Here is a 21,347-nt window from a genome sequence, read left to right as displayed (position 1 = left end):
GTATACTTTTTCTTTAATTTCCCAGGCCTCTGCCACAGGCATCTCCATAGTGCCTAGAAGTGGTCTTCTGCATGCTCAAAGCAAATGACTGGATCTACGCGCTACGGTCATTCACGGAAGTTTAATCCAGTCTTAATGGTCCAATGAAGGTCATTTAAAAACCAGGACATTTCCTCACTTAACAAAAAACCTGGGACGCCAGAGACAGGATGTGAAATACGGACGTTTGGTCACCCTATCGTACTAGGAATACATTTAGCAGCTAAGTTATTATTACTGACCTGCGCGTTAGCCCCAACATGTTTTGCGTTGAGGTGGTAACGAAGGGTGCAAGTGCTCCTGTGATAAGCGAACTCCCTCCTACATAAAGTGCAAATAACACTATTTTTGTTTGTACTTCCATCTGGAAGTTTCTTGTATGTAAATTTCCCATTCACCAGCGTAGCCTCTTCAATCATCTTCATCATGATCTTATTGTGCGTCCATATAATCTGTATGTCTGGAACTCGTGCACTGAGAAACATTCCATGGTGCAAAAGTGTCTTGTGACGGGCAGGGTGAGCGAAAATAAATGGAAGCGATCACGCCAAGTCTCAGGGAAATAGGATGGTTTAATATGTAAAGTGCGCAAACCAAAACCCGTGAACTGATCCGAATTAAGGATATAATAACCAGCCGTCAACTGGTACAAAGACAAGACATATATAGACGAACAAACGACCCTCAGGTGAGACGGATCGCGGGCTCCGCCCACCTGAGGGACGAACACAACACCACACCCACAGGACAAGCTGCTGCTGTAGACGGGGGCGACCAGTAGGGGGCCGCCGTACCGTGACAGATCCCCCCTCCAAGCCGCACTCCCCTTCACCCGCTGTGCGGCCTACAGCAGCAGCACACAAAACAAAGGGGCAGGCAGGCAGGGACAAAGGACACACCCCCTGTAGTCCCGGAGCTGAAACACAAAACACAAACACAGGTTAGCTCGCCTACCTGGGCGGGACCCTGGACCGACTGGGCCGTCAACAAGACAAAACCACGCCCCGGTCGGTCACAGGGCCCTCACGCCCTAACCGGCATTAAGCCGCATAGCCCCACAGGTGCGAGGACGATGGGCCACGGCTCCTTGTCCGTCCGGGGTGTATGTGTGTGCAGGTTACCTCCCTGGGGCGTGGCTACGTCACCTCCAGGACCCCGTGGAAGGGTCTCCGTCTTGTGCAGGAGCTCTTCAGACCGGAGCCCCATGGTCCCCAAACATCCGGGGGCCCCAACCCTCTAGGGAGGGGCTCTTTAAGACCAGGCTATGGTCACCCCACAACATAAGGGGGCTCCTGCCAGGTGGAGACCTCCACAAGGCCCAGGAACGCCACGATCCACCGCCAGGGAGAAACACCTGCACATAAAAACACAAATGCACACACACACACACCCACACACACCAACACAAAACACATACGCGCATGTTACGGTCCTTTGCGCAAGTTAGCTCGTTCTAAAAAAGGACGCAACATAAATAACCAAAACATCACACGGCAAGGTTCATTCATACATGGTTATTTTATCTTATTTGTGTTGTAGTGTCCATATTCCATTTTCAAGTACAGTCATACATTACACAAATGAAATAACTCACAGAGACAACATCAAACGGGCTCGTGCCAAAACAACAACCAGAACAAGCTAAAGCCCTCCCCCGCTTTAACTACCCTATACCAAAAGAAATAAACAAAAACACAATTCAATCGTCCCTAACTCCCTATTCTCTCACAAAAACAGGAGAAAACGACGATTAAAACAAATAGGCACTTACCCAAACCAAAAATACAAATGAAACAACTACGTAGTAAAGAACATGGACCCACAAGGTCTGATATGTCTGTAATTACTCATAAGGCGCATTAAAACACCTAGGCAGCTCTTAGCGACTCGAGTATGGAGTAGCTATAACTCGAGTCAGCAATAAACATACAAACACCAATCAGAAACCAGAGACCTACTCTACATGGCCTTGGCAATGTAACATCTCGTAAGGTGCGTTAAAACACCTATCTAGCTCTCAACGACCGTAGTAGGAAGTAATATCTCAAATCGGCCTTAACCCGAACATACACAAAACCACAATTCAAAACCCCACTGTGATGCATTGGTTAAAGAGGACCGCGTGGTGAACTGACAAACAATACACCACGGGCCACCATACGAAAAGCACAGTCTCCTTAAAACGGGGAACCAATTACTGAACAGCCAATCCCGTTGTTCCGTCTTCAGCAGCACCTGTCTTCCATTTCGTCTCCAAACTCGCCCTCCAGTGGAAAACCTGCAAAAGAACACGCTAGCACACAACAAGCACTCCAGGCACGTAACACCCCCACCCATAAAAAGTCAAGGGCTTTTAAGCCCGAGACAATGCGTCCGCCACGATGTTTTCGGAACCTCGTTTATGACGTACGTCTAAATCGTACTCCTGTAAAAACAAGGCCCAACGCATTAATCGTTGGTTGGTGTTGTACATGCGATTTAAAAACACCAGGGGATTGTGATCCGTAAAAACAAAAAGGGGTTTGACACTGGAGCCAACATAAACATCAAAATGTTTTAACGCTAGCAATAAAGCAAGTGTTTCTTTCTCTATGGTCGAATAATTCAACTGATAACGAGTGAACTTCTTCGAATAAAAACAAACGGGATGGTCTATGCCGGAGTCATCTTCCTGCAGCAACACCGCGCCTGCACCGGTCTTGCTAGCGTCAACCTCCAGTTTGAACGGACGCTCGAAATTAGGAGCTGCAAGCACAGGTGAACAACAGAGTAAAGCTCTTACGGCGTCAAAGGCATGCTGACAGTCTGGTGACCAACGATACACAGAAGTCTTCTTTAGTAAATCAGTAAGGGGAGATGCCACAGAAGAAAAATTTCGACAGAATCCGCGATAATACCCTACCAGACCTAAAAATCTACGAAGCTCGCGTTTGGTGGTCGGCACAGGAAAAGTCATGATGGCTTCGACTTTTGCATCGACGGGTCGCACACATCCGTTACCCACCACTTTACCTAAATAGACCACCGTGGCCTTTCCAAATTCGCATTTGGCCAGGTTTAGGGTCAGTGAGGCCCCCTGTAAACACCTAAACACAGCCTCTAAATTCTTCAGATGCTCTGACCAGGTGTCAGAGTATACGACGACATCATCAAGATAGGCTTCACACTTGGGTAACTCGCTCAAAACGCGATTCATTAGTCGCTGAAATGTTGCAGGTGCGTTTTTCATGCCAAAGGCCATAACCGTGTACTGCAAGCTGTTGTCGGGTGTAACAAAGGCAGATACGTCCGATGCACGGGCTGTTAACGGGACCTGCCAGTAACCTTTTAATAGGTCCAGCTTGCTTACATAGGTGGCAGAACCTATTCTATCCACACAGTCGTCCACTCGTGGCAAAGGAAAGGCATCTGACCGAGTGATTGCATTTACTTTGCGGTAATCGGTACAAAAACGAGATGTACCGTCGGGTTTAGGAACAAGAATGCAAGGTGAACTCCACGGACTGGTACTAGGGATGGCAAAACCGTTCTCTAGTAGATACTTAACTTCAGCTTGCATACATGCACGCTTCACAGGTCCCACTCGATACGCATGCTGCTTCACAGGAGGATGGTTACCAACGTCAATGTCATGAACAATCTCAGTAGTCTGTGTGGGAACATCAGAAAACAAACTATTATATTGGGTAATCAATGTTTTGATATCCCGACGCTCACTGAGCTCCAAGTGTGACAAAAAACCATCTAGGTCTTGTAACACAGCAGAATTCGATAACCGCGCAGCTGTTATTGGCATAGACGGGCGCAAGTCATCCTCACAAGCAGGCATCAACGACACGACAGCAGTAGGCACAGCGGTTTTCAATGAATCTCGTGAAATGTATCGCTTTAACATATTCACATGACAAACACGCGTCTTTCGTTTCCTGTCAGGTGTCCGTATGACATAGTTAGTCTCATTGCGTTTTTCAACGACCTGATACGGTCCAGAAAACTTCGCTTGCAACGCCGACCCGACCAAAGGCAACAAAACCAACACTTCATCCCCTATCTGAAATGTACGAGCAAGGGCAGTTTTATCGTATCTCTTTTTCATTGTGGTCTGTGCTTTCTGTAATTCGCTCATAGCGAATTTACACGCATTTTGTAAACGAGCCTTAAATTTACTAACATAGTCCAGAAGTGTGCTCTGCGGAACGTCTCTTACCAACCACCGATCCTTCAATAATTTCAGGGGTCCTCTAACCGTATGACCGAAAACCAGCTGAGCAGGGCTAAAACCTAACGACTCTTGAACCGTTTCACGAACAGCAAATAAAACTAAAGGCACGCAAGCATCCCAATCTCGACCTGTCTCAAGACAGTACTTTCGTAACATCGCTTTTAGTGTTTGATGGAACCTTTCTAAAACACCTTGCGACTCTGGATGGTACGCACTCGAAGTCTTATGCGTTATCGAAAGCTGTTTTAAAACCTGAGCAAAGATTTTGGACATAAAATTAGAACCTTGATCGGTCTGAATGGTTTTTGGCAAACCAAATGTTGAACAAAACGTCAGTAAAGCTCTAACCACGGTTTTCGTTTTCAGCGTACGCAAAGGTATTGCCTCGGGATATCTAGTGGTCGCACACATCACGGTCAACAAATACCGGTTACCTGATGATGTTCTCGGCAACGGGCCTACACAATCCATAAGGAGGGTGTCGAATGGCACGCCTACCACAGGTATCGGATGAAGAGGAGCTGGTGGTATTTTCTGGTTTGGTTTACCAGTTAGTTGGCACGTGTGACAGGACCTACAATACGCTTTCACGTCGGACTTTAGTGCTGGCCAAAAGAAATGTTGCTGAATGCGTTTGTACGTTTTGTTAACACCCAAATGACCAGCTAACGCATGATCATGTGCCAACGCTAAAACCTGTGCTCTAAACTCTTCAGGCACTATGATTTGAATTACGTTTTCCCACTCTTGATCTGACCTGCTCGCATAGGGAACCCATTTTCGCATCAATATCCCATCATCCCAAAAATAAGTAGCAACCTTCAAACCTACCTCCCCATCTCCGTCCACGCTCTTGCGACATTTCTGTAACGATGGATCAACAAGTTGCGCATGTCGAAGCTGTTCTCTAGTGGCACAAAGATCCACACTAACGAACTCCACAGATTTTCGCGGACTGCTCAACTCATCGGGCTTATCTGCGTCTGGCTTGACAGCTTTATCTCTAGGTTCAGCAGACAACCAGTCGGATTCACTCAAATCGATATCGTCATTCAGTTTTCGACTTTGTGCACGAGTGACAACACATGCAGGGTAAATCTCTTCCGACGCTACATCGAACGTCTCATAAGTGTCACATCCAGGTTTCTTAACTACTTCTGGTACAGGAAGAACTCTTTCACCTGCTAAATCGTTCCCTAATAAAAACGTTACACCAGCAACAGGCAATACAGCACAAACAGCGACAGTTACAACTCCCGTGACAAGCTCGGACTGCAATTGAACTGAGTGCAAAGGAACAGACACGTATCCAGATCCCATACCTTGTACTAATCTATCAACACCACAATAAGTGCTGTCAGATAGCGGTAAAATTCCTTCTAAAAGAAATGACTGTGCAGCACCTGTATCACGCAACACAGTCACCGGACACTTTGTTTCTACCTGGCCTGGAATAGAAACCACCCCACTAGTCAAAAAGGGTGTAAAAGAGGCATCGACTCCACGATCCTCAATTGTTTTAATCAAAGCAACCTCCTTATTGGATGTCTGGGCATTCTTCCGTTTTAACACTCGACAGTCAGCTATCAAATGACCCGATTTCCGACAATAAAAACAAACTCGGGACTCAGAACCCTTAAAATTGTCCAACTCTTTCTCTCTCTTCTCGCTCATAGAGCGTGGTGCTTCATCCGAAGTTACATGTTTAACTCGATTCGCCCCTACAGCAGAATTGTGAACAACTCGGTGCGTCAGAACATACTCATCAGCCGCTATAGCGACCTCAGAAAAACTCACATATTTCTGTTCATTTAAATACAGCACTAGTCTCTCTGATAAGCCACTCTTAAAGTGTTCCAACAGCAGTAACTCTCGAAGCTGCCCAAACGTAGTGACTTTACTTGCTTTACACCACTTGTCAAATACCACACAGAGTTCCCTCGCAAATTCAACATGGGTTTGATTGGTGGTTTTCTTTAAAGCTCTAAAATGTTGTCGATAGGCTTCTGGTACCAACTCATAGGCACGCAAAACAGCGACTTTAACTTCGTCATAGTTCAAACTCTTGTCCAGAGGTAAGGCGGTAAACACCTCTTGGGCTTTCCCTACAAATGTACATTGTAGTAAAAGTGTCCACACTTCTTTCGGCCATTTCAACGCCGTAGCAACACGCTCGAAAGCGTCAAAATACGAGTCAACTTCAGCTTCTCTAAATTTGGGTACTAACCTGATTTGCCTACTGACGTCAAAATCAGAGGGCTCACCTGTACGTCCAGTTGGAGTCAGACGTGGCGAGGACACAGACGTTTCGAGTCTTTTTGCTTCCAACTCTAACTGTTTTAGCCGGACTTCTTTCTCGGCCTGTATTTCTAAAGCACGAACGTTCTGACACTGTATTTCCAGCTCAAGCTCTTTTATACGCAGCAACATAGCAGGATTAGTAGTGCATACTGTTGGTGAAGCAAATGCCGTGCCTGGAGACCCAATCGCGGCTTCCGCCATCGCTTCGGCCACCGTCTCACGTTCTACCTCGACGACAGCATCCACACTACCCGACACCGCACAAATTGTCTCTTGTAAGACGCCTCTGTCCACCAACTGTCTATACAGGTCAGCCTTAATCTCGACCTTAGTCGCACCTCTAGTGAGCTTGATGCTGAAAAAGTCCGCTATCAACAAAAGATCCGCTTTACGGCACAAGTCCAATTGTTCTGCCGACGGATCACACGTAAACTTGTCTAAATCAAACATGATCAAAACCAGAAGCCTACAAACCCACAAAAAACACACAAACGCCCCACCACAAAAGGAAAACAGCCAAGAAGCAAACAACCACGGAGGACGAGCCCCCAATTTATGTTACGGTCCTTTGCGCAAGTTAGCTCGTTCTAAAAAAGGACGCAACATAAATAACCAAAACATCACACGGCAAGGTTCATTCATACATGGTTATTTTATCTTATTTGTGTTGTAGTGTCCATATTCCATTTTCAAGTACAGTCATACATTACACCAGTGGTTCCCAAACTTTTTCTGCCGTGCCCCCCTTTAGTAGATGAGAATATTTTTGCGCCCCCCCTACACCCCCCCACCCCCCCCCCCCCCCATATTGACTAGGGATGCACCAATTCACGTTTTTCACTTCCGATACCGATTCAGATATCTGAGGCTTCATATCGGCCGATACTGATCCGATACCCAGTGGCGGACTTAGCAATTTGGGGGCTCAAGGCGAAATTAGCTAGGGGGCCCATCAAACATTAATATGCGAGAAATAAGTCAGCTAATCAGGGGGCCCCTACAGTGGGCTGCAGTGGGAGGGGCCCAAGGCAGATGCCTAGCCACGCCTCTATGCAAAGACCACCTCTGCCGATACCGATCTGATACCGACTTAAAGCATTTTTTTTTAAACACAGACATACTGAATTACAAGTTTATTGAAAACTCTGCACCAGTATAGCACACTTAAACACACATAAAACATGTAAAAACAACACAACTTGCATTTGTTCAGTCAGTGCAATTATGAATATAACATCGAATGTAAAATAAATAATACCAAAGAACCTGAAACTTACAAAAACAATAGGTTCACAACTTTGGTCAAACATGAAAAAAATAAACTGCAAGAAACCTTTTAAATGGTTCAAGAATTCTAAATATAATTTAAAATAAATAAGGAGATGAAATAAGAGAAACAGCAATACATATGCGGCTAGTTTGCAAGCGCAGACATCACGCAGAGCACAAAGCATGTAACGGCCAGAAATATGTGTACTGTCTCTTTAAGGGAGCGAGTTGAGCGCGCGTATGGAATATTGTTTTTTAGCATTCTGCCGTAGACCGAGTCAGACCACTGCTCTTTATTTTATTTCTGTAAGTAACACATTAAATGAGCTTTGGACAACTCACCAGTTCATGTATGAACAGTGAAGTATTGCTGGAGCCCAGGTTTATTTTGGTCAACTAGCAAATAAACGGACTAAGTGGAATACCACCAGCGCGAGTATTAAGGTTGAACTAACTCCGAAAAGCAAGCAATACAAGCATAGAATTAGACTGAATAGATCTGTTTTTATGGATCGGTCACATTGTCCCCGATACCCGATCTAGAATTTTTTCAGATATTAATATCGGAATCGGTGCATCCCTAATATTGACACATGTGCACGTTTTACTTTCAAGCTCCGCGCCCCCCCTGCAATAGCTCCGCGCCCCACCTAGGGGGCGCGCCCCCCACTTTGGGAACCACTGCATTACACAAATGAAATAACTCACAGAGACAACATCAAACGGGCTCGTGCCAAAACAACAACCAGAACAAGCTAAAGCCCTCCCCCGCTTTAACTACCCTATACCAAAACACAATTCAATCGTCCCTAACTCCCTATTCTCTCACAAAAACAGGAGAAAACGACGATTAAAACAAATAGGCACTTACCCAAACCAAAAATACAAATGAAACAACTACGTAGTAAAGAACATGGACCCACAAGGTCTGATATGTCTGTAATTACTCATAAGGCGCATTAAAACACCTAGGCAGCTCTTAGCGACTCGAGTATGGAGTAGCTATAACTCGAGTCAGCAATAAACATACAAACACCAATCAGAAACCAGAGACCTACTCTACATGGCCTTGGCAATGTAACATCTCGTAAGGTGCGTTAAAACACCTATCTAGCTCTCAACGACCGTAGTAGGAAGTAATATCTCAAATCGGCCTTAACCCGAACATACACAAAACCACAATTCAAAACCCCACTGTGATGCATTGGTTAAAGAGGACCGCGTGGTGAACTGACAAACAATACACCACGGGCCACCATACGAAAAGCACAGTCTCCTTAAAACGGGGAACCAATTACTGAACAGCCAATCCCGTTGTTCCGTCTTCAGCAGCACCTGTCTTCCATTTCGTCTCCAAACTCGCCCTCCAGTGGAAAACCTGCAAAAGAACACGCTAGCACACAACAAGCACTCCAGGCTACGTCACCTCCAGGACCCCGTGGAAGGGTCTCCGTCTTGTGCAGGAGCTCTTCAGACCGGAGCCCCATGGTCCCCAAACATCCGGGGGCCCCAACCCTCTAGGGAGGGGCTCTTTAAGACCAGGCTATGGTCACCCCACAACATAAGGGGGCTCCTGCCAGGTGGAGACCTCCACAAGGCCCAGGAACGCCACGATCCACCGCCAGGGAGAAACACCTGCACATAAAAACACAAATGCACACACACACACACCCACACACACCAACACAAAACACATACGCGCACTACCCTGATCCCCCCTACAATGGGGGAGGGGTCTCCGTCTCAGCAGGGGACTTCCACCTGCTCAGGAGAACCCCCCACGTTCCTGGTCAGGGCCTCCCTCAGGAGCGACGCCCTCCGTGCCACTCCCAGTGGCATGGGACCATCACTGGTCCACCCCCAACACACACTCAAGGGGGAGGAGCATGTGTGGAATTACATACAACATATCACAGGCACGCGAGAACACACACGCAAAAACTAGACAAACAAAAAACAGTGTACAAACAATGAACGAACGGGACTCTTACATGCGCGCTCGGTTTAATTTTGTGACGTGCCGCTCAGGTTCGCAGTCGCTCCCCCACACAAAACACAAGACGACAGGGGAGCGAAGCGACAGTGACGAGCGACACCCGCGTCACACATGAAACACTAAACATATAACACCACGAGCACGCACACTGGTCCACACGCCCATTCACACGTACACTTCACCCACACAAAACATGAAGAGTATACAGGGAAGACGCCCTGGTCCTCGCCGTGCAACACACAAAACAAACGCACGGCGAAACTCTTCCGACACACAAACAACGGACATGAAGAGCTGTCTCAGGGCAGACTGCCCTGGTCCTCACCGTGCTACACACACACACACACAACACAAAAGCACGGCGGAGCTCTTCAAACAAAACACCACGCCAGTGGTGGACAGTAACTAAGTAAATGTAATTCGTTACTGTACTTAAGTAACATTTCCATGTATCTGTACTTTACTCAAGTACTTTTATTTGGTAAGACTTTATACTTTTACTTCACTACATTTCAAAGCGAAAATTTGTACTTTTCACTTCGTTACATTTACAGAAACATCTCGTTCCTTTTTCATTTTTAAATCAACGTTTAATAAAATACCGAAAGGTAAAAGTGTACCATGTCACAGACTATAACCAATCAGCGTTCAGTAAGAGATTAAGATTTGTACGCTAAATGGCTGAGGATCTGACATGGCTGCAACAGATGTCTTCCCCCAACACCCCTGGCCTTATTTAGCCGAAGTGTTTGTATTCCTCGAAAAGAAGAATTATTCGTATTCCTCCTCTGCATTCCGAAGAACACATCGCTGTCAAACTTGAAAAAACACATCGAAGTAAGTTCACCATTAGATTAGTAGGTTTATATACCCCGGTTAATTATATCACATTGAAGTACACTACATTTAACAGATGCTTTTATCCAAAGCAATGTGCTAGTACCCGAATTGCAATCTGTGGAGATGCTAAGCGCCAGTTTAACACAGGAGACTCCCACATCAAACGTTAAAGCCGGGGACACATACACGCGAATTTGGCCAAGCGAAGCGAACTTCGCAATTTATTCATATGAGGGAGGCGAAGGCAAGTAAATATGAGCGAAGCAAAATTATTAAAATTATTATTAAAATTATTATTATCAGGGTTGGGGGGCGGGGCGGCGGCATGTGTGTAAAATGTTGGCGGGGGTGGCGGCGAGTGTAAATTGTTGGACACAAATTAAGTATTATGTCCCGATCGATCGCCAGTGGTTGGCGCCACAGCGAACTAGTAACTCATTGAATCATAGATGTAGATCAGAGGTAAATAAACTAGATTTTTTTTCAGTGTGAGAAATCGGATGTATGTGAAGTGTAGTGCGAGTGAAAACGGTCTCTGGTAAAGACAGTCAATGCGTGTGTCTCACGCTCATTGCGTGAGAGTTGGCAACTCTGATTATTATTATATTAATTATTCGGCCAAGTTTAATATTATGAGTTCAGTTGGTAGGGCTGCACACAGTTCTAGTTCTAGGTGCTAGAGCTTCTAGCTTCCCTGTCCCGCCATGTGGTGGACAACGTAGAACCTCAGAAAAAGTCCCCCAAGCTAGGACTGAAGTGGCCAGTTAGAAATTATTGTTCTGTTTGGTGGTGAATTATGTTTTTATATAAAACTGTTTGTCCACTTGTCTACCTTTCTAGTGTGAATTATTAATATGGATAAAGTTTGGAGATTAATGTTGTGAGGATAATATAGGCTAGTTTTGTGTATTTTGTGTTTGCTAGGCAAATGTAAGGCACTGTTTCCTGTTCACCTTTTGATCGAGTAGGCCTAGGGGTTTTGATGTGACGCTAAAAAAAAAAAGGTTTTTACTTTTACTTTTAATACTTAAGTATTTTTGAAGGCAGATACTTTTGTACTTCTACTCAAGTAAAAAATTGAGGTGAATACTTTTACTTTTACTTGAGTAATATTCAATGCAAGGTAACTGTACTTTTACTCAAGTACATAATTGGTGTACTTCGTCCACCACTGCACCACGCAGACAAACACTTACCACGAGACATGACCACGAACGAAGGAGAAAGTAAAGGAGACTGGCGGCTTCCGAAAGTGGCTGGTTATTCTGTGACGGGCAGGGTGAGCGAAAATAAATGGAAGCGATCACGCCAAGTCTCAGGGAAATAGGATGGTTTAATATGTAAAGTGCGCAAACCAAAACCCGTGAACTGATCCGAATTAAGGATATAATAACCAGCCGTCAACTGGTACAAAGACAAGACATATATAGACGAACAAACGACCCTCAGGTGAGACGGATCGCGGGCTCCGCCCACCTGAGGGACGAACACAACACCACACCCACAGGACAAGCTGCTGCTGTAGACGGGGGCGACCAGTAGGGGGCCGCCGTACCGTGACATGTCTCATGTGTTAAATGCGTTAAAATGCGTAAATTTTTTTAGTTCGTTAATTTTCCTGTAATTAATTAATTGAAATTAACGTGTTAAAGTCCCACCACTAATATCTATATATGTCTACATACATCTATACAGCAAATGGAACATCTAAATTCATGTCTTGGAATCCATATTTAGTTTTGCACAATATATAAGTGGATTTGAAAATCATGTTCACGATTTTCAAAATTATTATGCTAGGCTTGAAACATATGAATTTTAGTTGAAGTAAGCTGTTTCTACATCCAGATAGATATCACCAATGTAGATGTTCTGAGATAAAAAGCATCTGTCATGGTCTTGGGCTCTGTAAACGTGTCTAATATGTACAATTCCCTGCCTTTAAATAAAAATGTTGCTGTTCCTGACCATTAGATGGCAGCAATGTTCCTCAATACTGTATGTGTAATAGTTTCATAATAGATAACCTTATACGTATATCTTCACTGTAATAACAAAGCTTTCTCGATTTCCAGGGAGCACACAAATTGTCACCCTGCTATTGTAAGTCACTCAAGGCTAAATCACAAGCTTAAGTTGAAGCTTGAAGCTTGAAATTACTACAGATGAAAACATGAAATATAAAATTAAGTTAAAACCCATGCAACTTTCTACGTGGAGTTACAAAAATCAGCAGAGCTCCGTCCTGTTCTCTGGAGTGCAGAGATTTGAGTAAAATAAGAAAAATAAGCAAAACTCATCTATCACCAGCAGCATGGGAAGAGATGCTCTACTTTAAAAGTATTGTGTGTGTGTGTGTGTGTGTGTGTGTGTGTGTGACCATGGCGACCTCTGTACAATCAAACTAGGTCTAAAGAAATGTGAACACACACACACACACACACACACACACACACACACACACACACACACACACACACACACAGCTAGATAAAGTGGTCAGGTGAGACTGTAATGCTGTAATGTCACTCAGAGTTCTACATGAGCAAGCCTTCATGGCCCATGCAGGACAGTACAGGACACCACAGATCACAGGATTTTAAAGGACACCACAGGCCACAGGACATAACAGTACACATCTGATCATCTGAGTCGCTGCATTCTGAATAGATTGTATACTTAAAAGAGAGAGACCAAGCCAGCCCATAGTTTAATCTGAATGGTTTAAAAAAGAGACCAGGCCAGGCCGTAGTCTAATCTGGAGGGTATTATAGAGACACATCGTCCTTATTAGAGTTTAGAAGTATGAATTTCCAATTTTTATGTTTTTAATTTTTTTTGGTTTGGCCCAATTTTGCTAAACATGCAAGTAACTGTGTAAACCTGAAAGGGAACCTTGTAATAATTAATTAAATACATAGAGCAGAATAAACAAGTTCTTAGTTAGTCTGTGTGTGCATGTTACTTGTTTCAATTGTGTCTTGTTTTGTTAGCATTGTGTGTTGCACTTGAGTCATTTGCATCTGTGTATTTATGACTAGATGTAGAAATAAACATGTGTTGACGAATACTTTCATCTCTGCATTCTGCCTGTGCCCTCCCTCGTTACAATACTCTACTCCATATGTTTTGAAAAACCATAAAGTTTATAGCTGAAAGTTTGAGTTTATGGTTTATAGGTTTATAAGTTGAAAAGCACCTGTGTATTATGAACACCAAACATTATACCACTGAATGCATTCAATGGGAGTTCCAAATGTAAATCATAAACCCCACTAAGGGTTCAGTGAAGGCAGAGGAAAATGTGTGTTTGAGCTTTTGGTCATAATAAATATAGTAAAAGGCATTGTCCCTTTTCCTGTTTCAGTTCAGATATAGTTCAACTGCACAGGTGTTCCTGAAGAAGTGGGCTTTTTATTGTTTTCAGTTGTTAACAGAAGTGTAACTTCCATCACTGCAGACCAGAGACTGAAGTGGGTGGATGCCTCATGCTGAAGTGGGCAGTTTTCTTGTGCTAATGGCTATGCCACACCACTGTGCCTCTCAGTGACATTGTTCACCGTATCAGAGGTGGAAAGAGTACTGAAAAATTGTAATTGAGTAAAAGTATCTTTACTTTGCCTAAATTCTACTCAGAGTAAAAGTAAAATTACCCATCTCAAAATTTGCTTGAGTAAAAGTACAAAATTACTTCATTTAAAATGTAATTTGAGTAAAAGTTACTTAGTTACTTTTAGTTATTTAATGCAAAAAAGAATGAGTCATGAATCAAATTCAAGTTGTTTCAATTGATTTCAAAGTGTATTTGTCACGTCCAGCTCCTCCCTCTTCCCTGGTCCCGCCTAGTTTTCCCCGTTCCCTTGGTTTCCCCTCTGTCTGCCACGCCCCTGCCCTCAATGTTCCCACCTGCGTCTCGTTTCACCTCCATGTTTTCTATGTATATAAACCCCTCCATTTTACTCCCATGTGTCGGTCATTGTGTTCGTGAATACTCTCTTTCAGACATGTGAACAAGTCACTAAGTTGCAAGTAACAAGTAAGTCCCAAGTCTTAAATTTCAAGTCCTAGTCTCCAGATGTAATTTCAATATTTAACACAATTGATGCAGTTGATTAGTAGTATATTAAGTTAGTCAGACTAACGTTAGGCGTTTGAGTGTTTCGATTCGCTTGAGTGAGATGTCGTCGCAATTGTCGTCATCACCTACCCCCCCTCGCTTCAGTGACTTTCGTCCGTCCTTTCATCCGTCCGTCCCCCCCGGTCCCCGCTTCCGAATTATCGTTGGTGCGGACCGCTCACACAAGTCAAGTTGCTCATGTGGACCCTTGTAAAAGTTAATTTTCGACCCCTGAGTTATCATATCCCAGCTAGCTAGCTAACCATTATAGCATTATGCTAAATATACATAGCAGAGAGTTACTTTTGTTTGTGCAGCCTCAAGTGTCGAACAAATTTTGAAGTGGTTGCATCTCCATCTCTTATCCTGACTCCAAATGTCTTGCATGCCAATCAATCAATCAGCATGTCACAGTTCTTTTATTTACAACAGCATAATCTTTATAATTGAGCAGGATCATTTTTGGGAGCATGTTGCTTGTCCTCTCCGCACAAATTCAACGCTGCTGCCCCCCTCACCCTTCCACGAGTCCACACGTCTGCTCTCTTTCCATGCCTGCCCCGCCCCACTCTATGCTGCTAGGTGATCGGACTTTTTCTGTTTCGTTTTTGTGAGTGCTTTGCAACATGCACACAAAATTAAAAATGCGCACAAAATTAAATGCCCACAAGATACCACAAATCAAACTAAAATCCAACAGGATTCCACTACTCACAATAAAATGCCACAGGATCCCACAACTCGAAATAAAACAATTAAAAATGCCCACAGGATGTCACCTCAAAAATAAAAAAAAATGCTCATAGGATCCCACAATTTAAAAGTAAGTGCTCACAGGATCCAACTATTCAAAATACAGTGCCCACAGGATCCCACTATTCACAATAAAATGCCCACAGGTTGCCACAACTCAAAATAAAATATAAATTGACCACAGGATCCCACATCTCAAAATAAAACAAAATACCCACAGGATTCCACTATTTAAAACGCTCACAGGATCCAACTATTCAAAATACAGTGCCCACAGGATTCCACTTTTCACAATAAAATGTCCACAGGATCCCACAGACCCTGACAGATAGAAGATTTTAAGATAGAACAATCTCATCCTTTTGGAAAAAAAAGTGCACCAGATTACGACCTGATAATGAGACAATGGAAAGGGCGTGCGCAAGGCAAGGCCACGCATGTAACGTCAGGTGTACCAACATGTACACACCGCGTCAAAACCAAGAGAGTAGTAGACCCAAGTGCCAAAAAAATGCAAAGAGCAAAATGTGTGCGTGTGTTCACACACACACATAAGCAGCAAAACCAATCACATGAGACGCGGAATAAACTCAACACGTAGAAAATAAACTTGACCACAAAACACATGGGAGAAAAATGCAACAGAAAAGACACGGAGAAAACTCAACGCAAGAAAATTAACTCGACTGCAAACACACGGGAAAAAAATGCACCAGAAAAGACGCGGAGAAAACTCAACGTGAGAAAATGAAACTTAGGACGCCAGGGGAAGTAACTGGCAGCAGGCAGAATGTCGCGATGAAACTAAAGCCCTTGAAGAATGGATAAGAAGAGATAAAGCAGGGGGAAAACTTGAGGCTAGTAAGCAGCGCAGGAGAAATGAAGGCGAGCCAAAACGATTCAGCAATTGATTGCGCCTGGAGAGTCTAGGACTGACTCGAGTGCCTCTAGTGTTGTTAGGAGGAGTGGCAGCCAAGCCAGGCCTGACAACGCAATTGACTTTCAGTTCCGGGACTCAGAAGTTTAAATTTCTGCCCGCATTCAATTTTTCACCATCAATATTTTTTTACTCAGTAACATGAGGGGGTTCAAATGTAGTGAAGTAAAACTACTTAGGTCAAAATTTACTTGAGTAAAAGTAAAAATTACATATTTCAAAAACTACTCAGAAAATTACAAATTATCATAAAAAGTACTCAATTACAGTAACGTGAGTAAATGTAATTCATTACTTTCCACCCCTGCCCCTTACACATCATACAGACATTTGATGTTTCAAGGAAAAATGTAGCATCACACATAGACATTACAGGAGCCATCATGTTTATTTGACACCTGCCACTGACTCTGGTCAGCATTCCTAAAATGCATATAAAGAAAGAAACAACATACAAATGAATCACTCAAACCCCTAAGCAGGGCAGAGATGCCTGAAATGTGATAAAAAGTTTTGACCTTGCAATTTGATTAATCTATCAGCTACAGTAAACCATTTTAAGGTACAATTGAAGTACAAGCATGAATCACACTGTACAGTGTGCATTCCCTGGAAATGAATATGAAAAAAAATGTTTTACTTCATGTCAGTGACTAATTCATTGGACTCTTGTATCTGAGGCCTTGTGGGCAGAATAAAAAAGGGGCTTTACCATCCATACAGCTGTAATCTCCTCCATGCATAGATGACCTGTTATTTCTATGTGTGAGAAATTGTCATGAATGTCATGTCTTTGAATGTATGACAAAGCAAGTTATTGAGGCCTCTTATTTTGACAAAAAATCAGCAGTCTGTTTCCATCTAGTGGACAAATACAGTACTACAGTGTTACAAATCACATGTGAAATGCAGAACATCAATCCATTGGAAACACCCAATCCAAGGGACTGAGTGATTGTGGAGTTGAATGTGTATGAGTGAGATAAGACCTCAGTGTGCTTGACTGATTTCTCCTGGACAAAATAGTATAACCTTTGAGAGCAACACTTGTTCTTATACATTGTTATTAAAATATGTCATATAAGAAAGTTACAGTAATTTACTTGCAGCATATGCAAATTCTGTGTGCAGAAAAGACTCAGAAGATGGCAGAAGATGAGCTGAATGTGCTTTTGTTTACTGTTTCATAAAGCAGAGAAGCATACCACAACGTTCTGCAAACATATAATCACACCAAACATATAACTATGCCATGGAGTCAGTCTGGGCATGCTCAGTGCTAGTGTGCTTCAAACAGAGACACAGAGGAAGTAATGTATCCAACCGGAGGAAACCCAAACCCTACATAGAGAGGCTCAGTGAATGTGGCATGGAATGTGTGTAAGTGTGTGAGTGTGTGTGTGTCAGAGGAGACGTTATAGAAGGACAGAGTGCCGGCCGGCCAGTCCACATACACTCCTACTCTGTTAGAGCTGGAGGGGGGTGCAGGGATCAAAGTTTTCTTGTGATTGTGCATGGCAGTGTATATCAGGTTTTCACACATTAGACTCCAGGAGTTTTCATACATGCCAAGCTCACAGTTTGTCATTCTCTTCCTGCCAATTCCTTTATATGTCACTGCTATTTTAGCACCAAATCCATTCCATTCAGCCTCCCAGTAACAGCGTCCACACACACTCTCTCTGCACAGAACCTGAGGACGTTCACTAAACCTCTCGGGGTGGTCAGGGTAGGGGTGCTCCTTCATCACATACGTCACCCTGTGGTTCTCGTCAGATAGAGACAGAAAGGTGTGTGCTGTGTTGGGGTCCAGAGTGAGATGACAAACATCTGGAGATTACAGATGGGATTAGAGGATGGGATTAGAGGATGGGATTAGAGGATGGGATTAGAGGATGGGATTAGAGGATGGGATTATAGGATGGGATTAGAGCAGTGATTCTCAACTGGTGGGTCGCGACCCAAAAGTGGGTCGCGGACACGTTCTGGGTGGGTCGCGGACAGTTTGTAAAAAAATTAATATGCTACTCTTCTAATTTTGTACTCACCTTTTATCCTGAAAAAAGACAGAAAGGCACCCGTCAAACATGCCAGGGCTCCAGATTGCGACTAAAATCGTCGCAATCGCGACCATAAATTCAACAAATGCGGGAATCTGATCACCAGCGTGACTCGCAAAGCAGCGGAGCGCTAATCGCTAAGCGTTGAAAATGGCCAAGCGAAAAATATCGCATTTTTTCAGTCTACATCTCTGTCGGACCAGAGACCGTATCTCTGTGTCGGACCCAAAGAGGACACACTTCTTTATAACTGTACATAGTTTTAAGGTAATTTTAATGGGATCAAAAGTCACTCGTATGCATACTAGTAAAGTTTGTTTCACGTTCACATATTCTTAATTATTTCTTCAATAACTTTGACAGTAGGCCTATTAGCAAAAGTGCCAGAATATGAAAATTCTTATTTCTGGCAACTAAAACAAACATCTACAACTTTGTTTACGTCAGGAATAGACGTATTTTAAATAGCAGACAACATGTTATTTTAAATGTGCAACTCTCACCACTGCAACGTCTAAGGCACCGTCTACAAATTACCTTAACACGGACGCAAGGGGCGGTCGTGAAGGCCCCAGAGTACTACATACTCTGTTTTTTAAAATAATTTCAATAGTTTTTAAAAGGTCCTTCATAAGACCACCAAACAAGTTGTATTACATAAAGTGCATGGTGTATGGCAACCTACAACTTTTTTTTCTTTAATGGGTCGCGACTTAATGACAATGAGAAAAAGTGGGTCCCGGGCTGAGACCAGTTGAGAACCCCTGGATTAGAGGATGTATAGGGAGGTATTTTGCATGGATGTAAAAAAAAGTGTGTATGCTCACATTTCTTTGGTCCTAGTTTGATCCTACAGAGGCTGCCATGGTCAAAACTGTGGAGTAAATACAACAACACAGGCATGTACATCCACTACATTTATACATCATGCACACACACAAACACACAAACACACACACACACCTCCACACACACACACACACACACTCACACTCACACACACACACACACACACACACACACACACACACACACACACACACACACTCACACACACACACACACACACACCTCCACACACACACACACACACACACACACACACACACACACTCACACTCACACTCACACTCACACACACACACCTCCACACACACCTCCACACACACCTCCACACACACACACACACACACACACACACACACACACACACACACACACACACACACACTACTGACTTGAGTGTTTGCAGTGTGCAGTGTGGATCCTCCAGTCTAGAAGAGAGCAGCTTCACTCCTGACTCTCCTGGGTAGTTGTAAGTCAGATCCAGTTCTTTCAGGTGTGAGGGGTTTGAGCTCAGAGCTGAAGCCAGAGAAGAACAGCCTTCCTCTGTGACCAGACAACCAGATAATCTGAAAAAAAAAACATATGTAGTAAATGTAGTAAAATTGACAAAATATGAAGTAAATTCAGATTTAAACTGAGAATCCTGACCTCAATGTCTCTAGTTTACAATGTAAACTCCCCAATCCAACAGCAAGCTTCTCTACTCCTGGATCCTGCAGATCATTGTTACTTATATCCAGCTCTCTTAGGTGTGAAAAGTCCATGGCCATTACCGAAGCCAATATCTGACAGCTTTCATCTGCTATGCTACAACAGCATAGTCTAGAAAGTAATATGGAAGATGCAGCAATAACAATAATAATTAAGTGAACCAAAAACACATTTACTGTAACAAACATAAATTTGACATCTGGATCCAGAAGGACATTGAGTGAATACATTCAAGTTCAGAGGCTTAGATGGAACTTATGACCTCAATACCTCAACCAGTGTTTAGATCAGGGGTCGGCAACCTTTGAGACATGAAGTGCCAACTTTAACATGTCTAGTCAATGAGTGTGCCACTATGAACAAATAAAATTGGAGCGGGGGTGGCAAGTTTAAATTGTTGACCGTGCGGGGAGGGGGGTGTACATTGACACAAATTTAGTATTATATCGCGATCGATCGCCAAGTATAAATGCCTATGTCACACGCAGTGCTAAGTGCAGAGCGTTGAGGAGCAATTTCGATTGGAGGATTATTTATTATTTATTTGCTGATGCTGGTCCAGCGTGCTGCATGCCAGTGATTATGTCTCGGCGTGCCAACAGTGGCACGTGTGTCATAGGTTGCCGACCTGGTTTAGATTATTAAACAGTATATCTGTGCAGATGCTAAATAGTGCTCACATCTATAGAGCTCACAAGCTCTATAAAATTCCCCTGATGTTAGTAGGGTAAATACTGACCGTAGTATCTCTAATTGACAGCATGGACTTGTCAGTCCAGCACAAAGCAGACCAAGGCCAGAATCTTGCAAGGAATTGTAACTGAGGTCCAACTCTCTCAGGGCTGAAGTGTTAGTCCTCAGAGATAAGGCGAGAACTGCACACGTCTTACTGGTGAAATGGCATCTGGCAAACCTAGAAGGATTGTTGCAGGAGTACAAATCCATTCATTTGTACTTATATATACATTAATATATATAATTCTGATGTTATACCCCTGTTTCATGAAAAATATTTGTTACATCATAAAATCATATACTAATGTTGATGTTGAAAGATAAAATAGTTTTAACCTCAGGATCTCTAGCTTGCAGTGTGAACTTTTTAGTCCATCAGAAAGCTGCTTTGCTCCTGTTTCAATCCCGTAATTATCACTCAGGTCCAACTCCCTGAGGGGAGAGTTTTCAGCCTGCAGAGCTGCAGATACGACTTCACAGCATCTCTCAGTCAGCTTGCACCTAGCCAACCTGCAAAAGCA

At 43.5% G+C, this 21,347-nt stretch overlaps 1 protein-coding gene across 1 annotated transcript in view; it reads right to left on the bottom strand.

The window, feature by feature from the left end:
- Positions 1-21,347, bottom strand: part of LOC143486076 (NACHT, LRR and PYD domains-containing protein 3-like) — a 322,134-nt gene that overhangs the window by 293,082 nt on the left and 7,705 nt on the right. Inside the window, exons 4-5 of the mRNA XM_076985870.1 lie at positions 21,163-21,336; positions 20,029-20,202 (exon numbers count right to left, since the gene is read on the bottom strand). Of these exons, the coding sequence (XP_076841985.1) occupies positions 20,029-20,202; positions 21,163-21,336 (348 nt within the window). The remainder of the gene's footprint in view (positions 1-20,028; positions 20,203-21,162; positions 21,337-21,347) is intronic.

Source organism: Brachyhypopomus gauderio, unplaced genomic scaffold, assembly GCF_052324685.1.
Source record: "Brachyhypopomus gauderio isolate BG-103 unplaced genomic scaffold, BGAUD_0.2 sc44, whole genome shotgun sequence".
NCBI lineage: Eukaryota > Metazoa > Chordata > Actinopteri > Gymnotiformes > Hypopomidae > Brachyhypopomus > Brachyhypopomus gauderio.
This window is presented reverse-complemented; position numbering and strand designations above follow the sequence as displayed.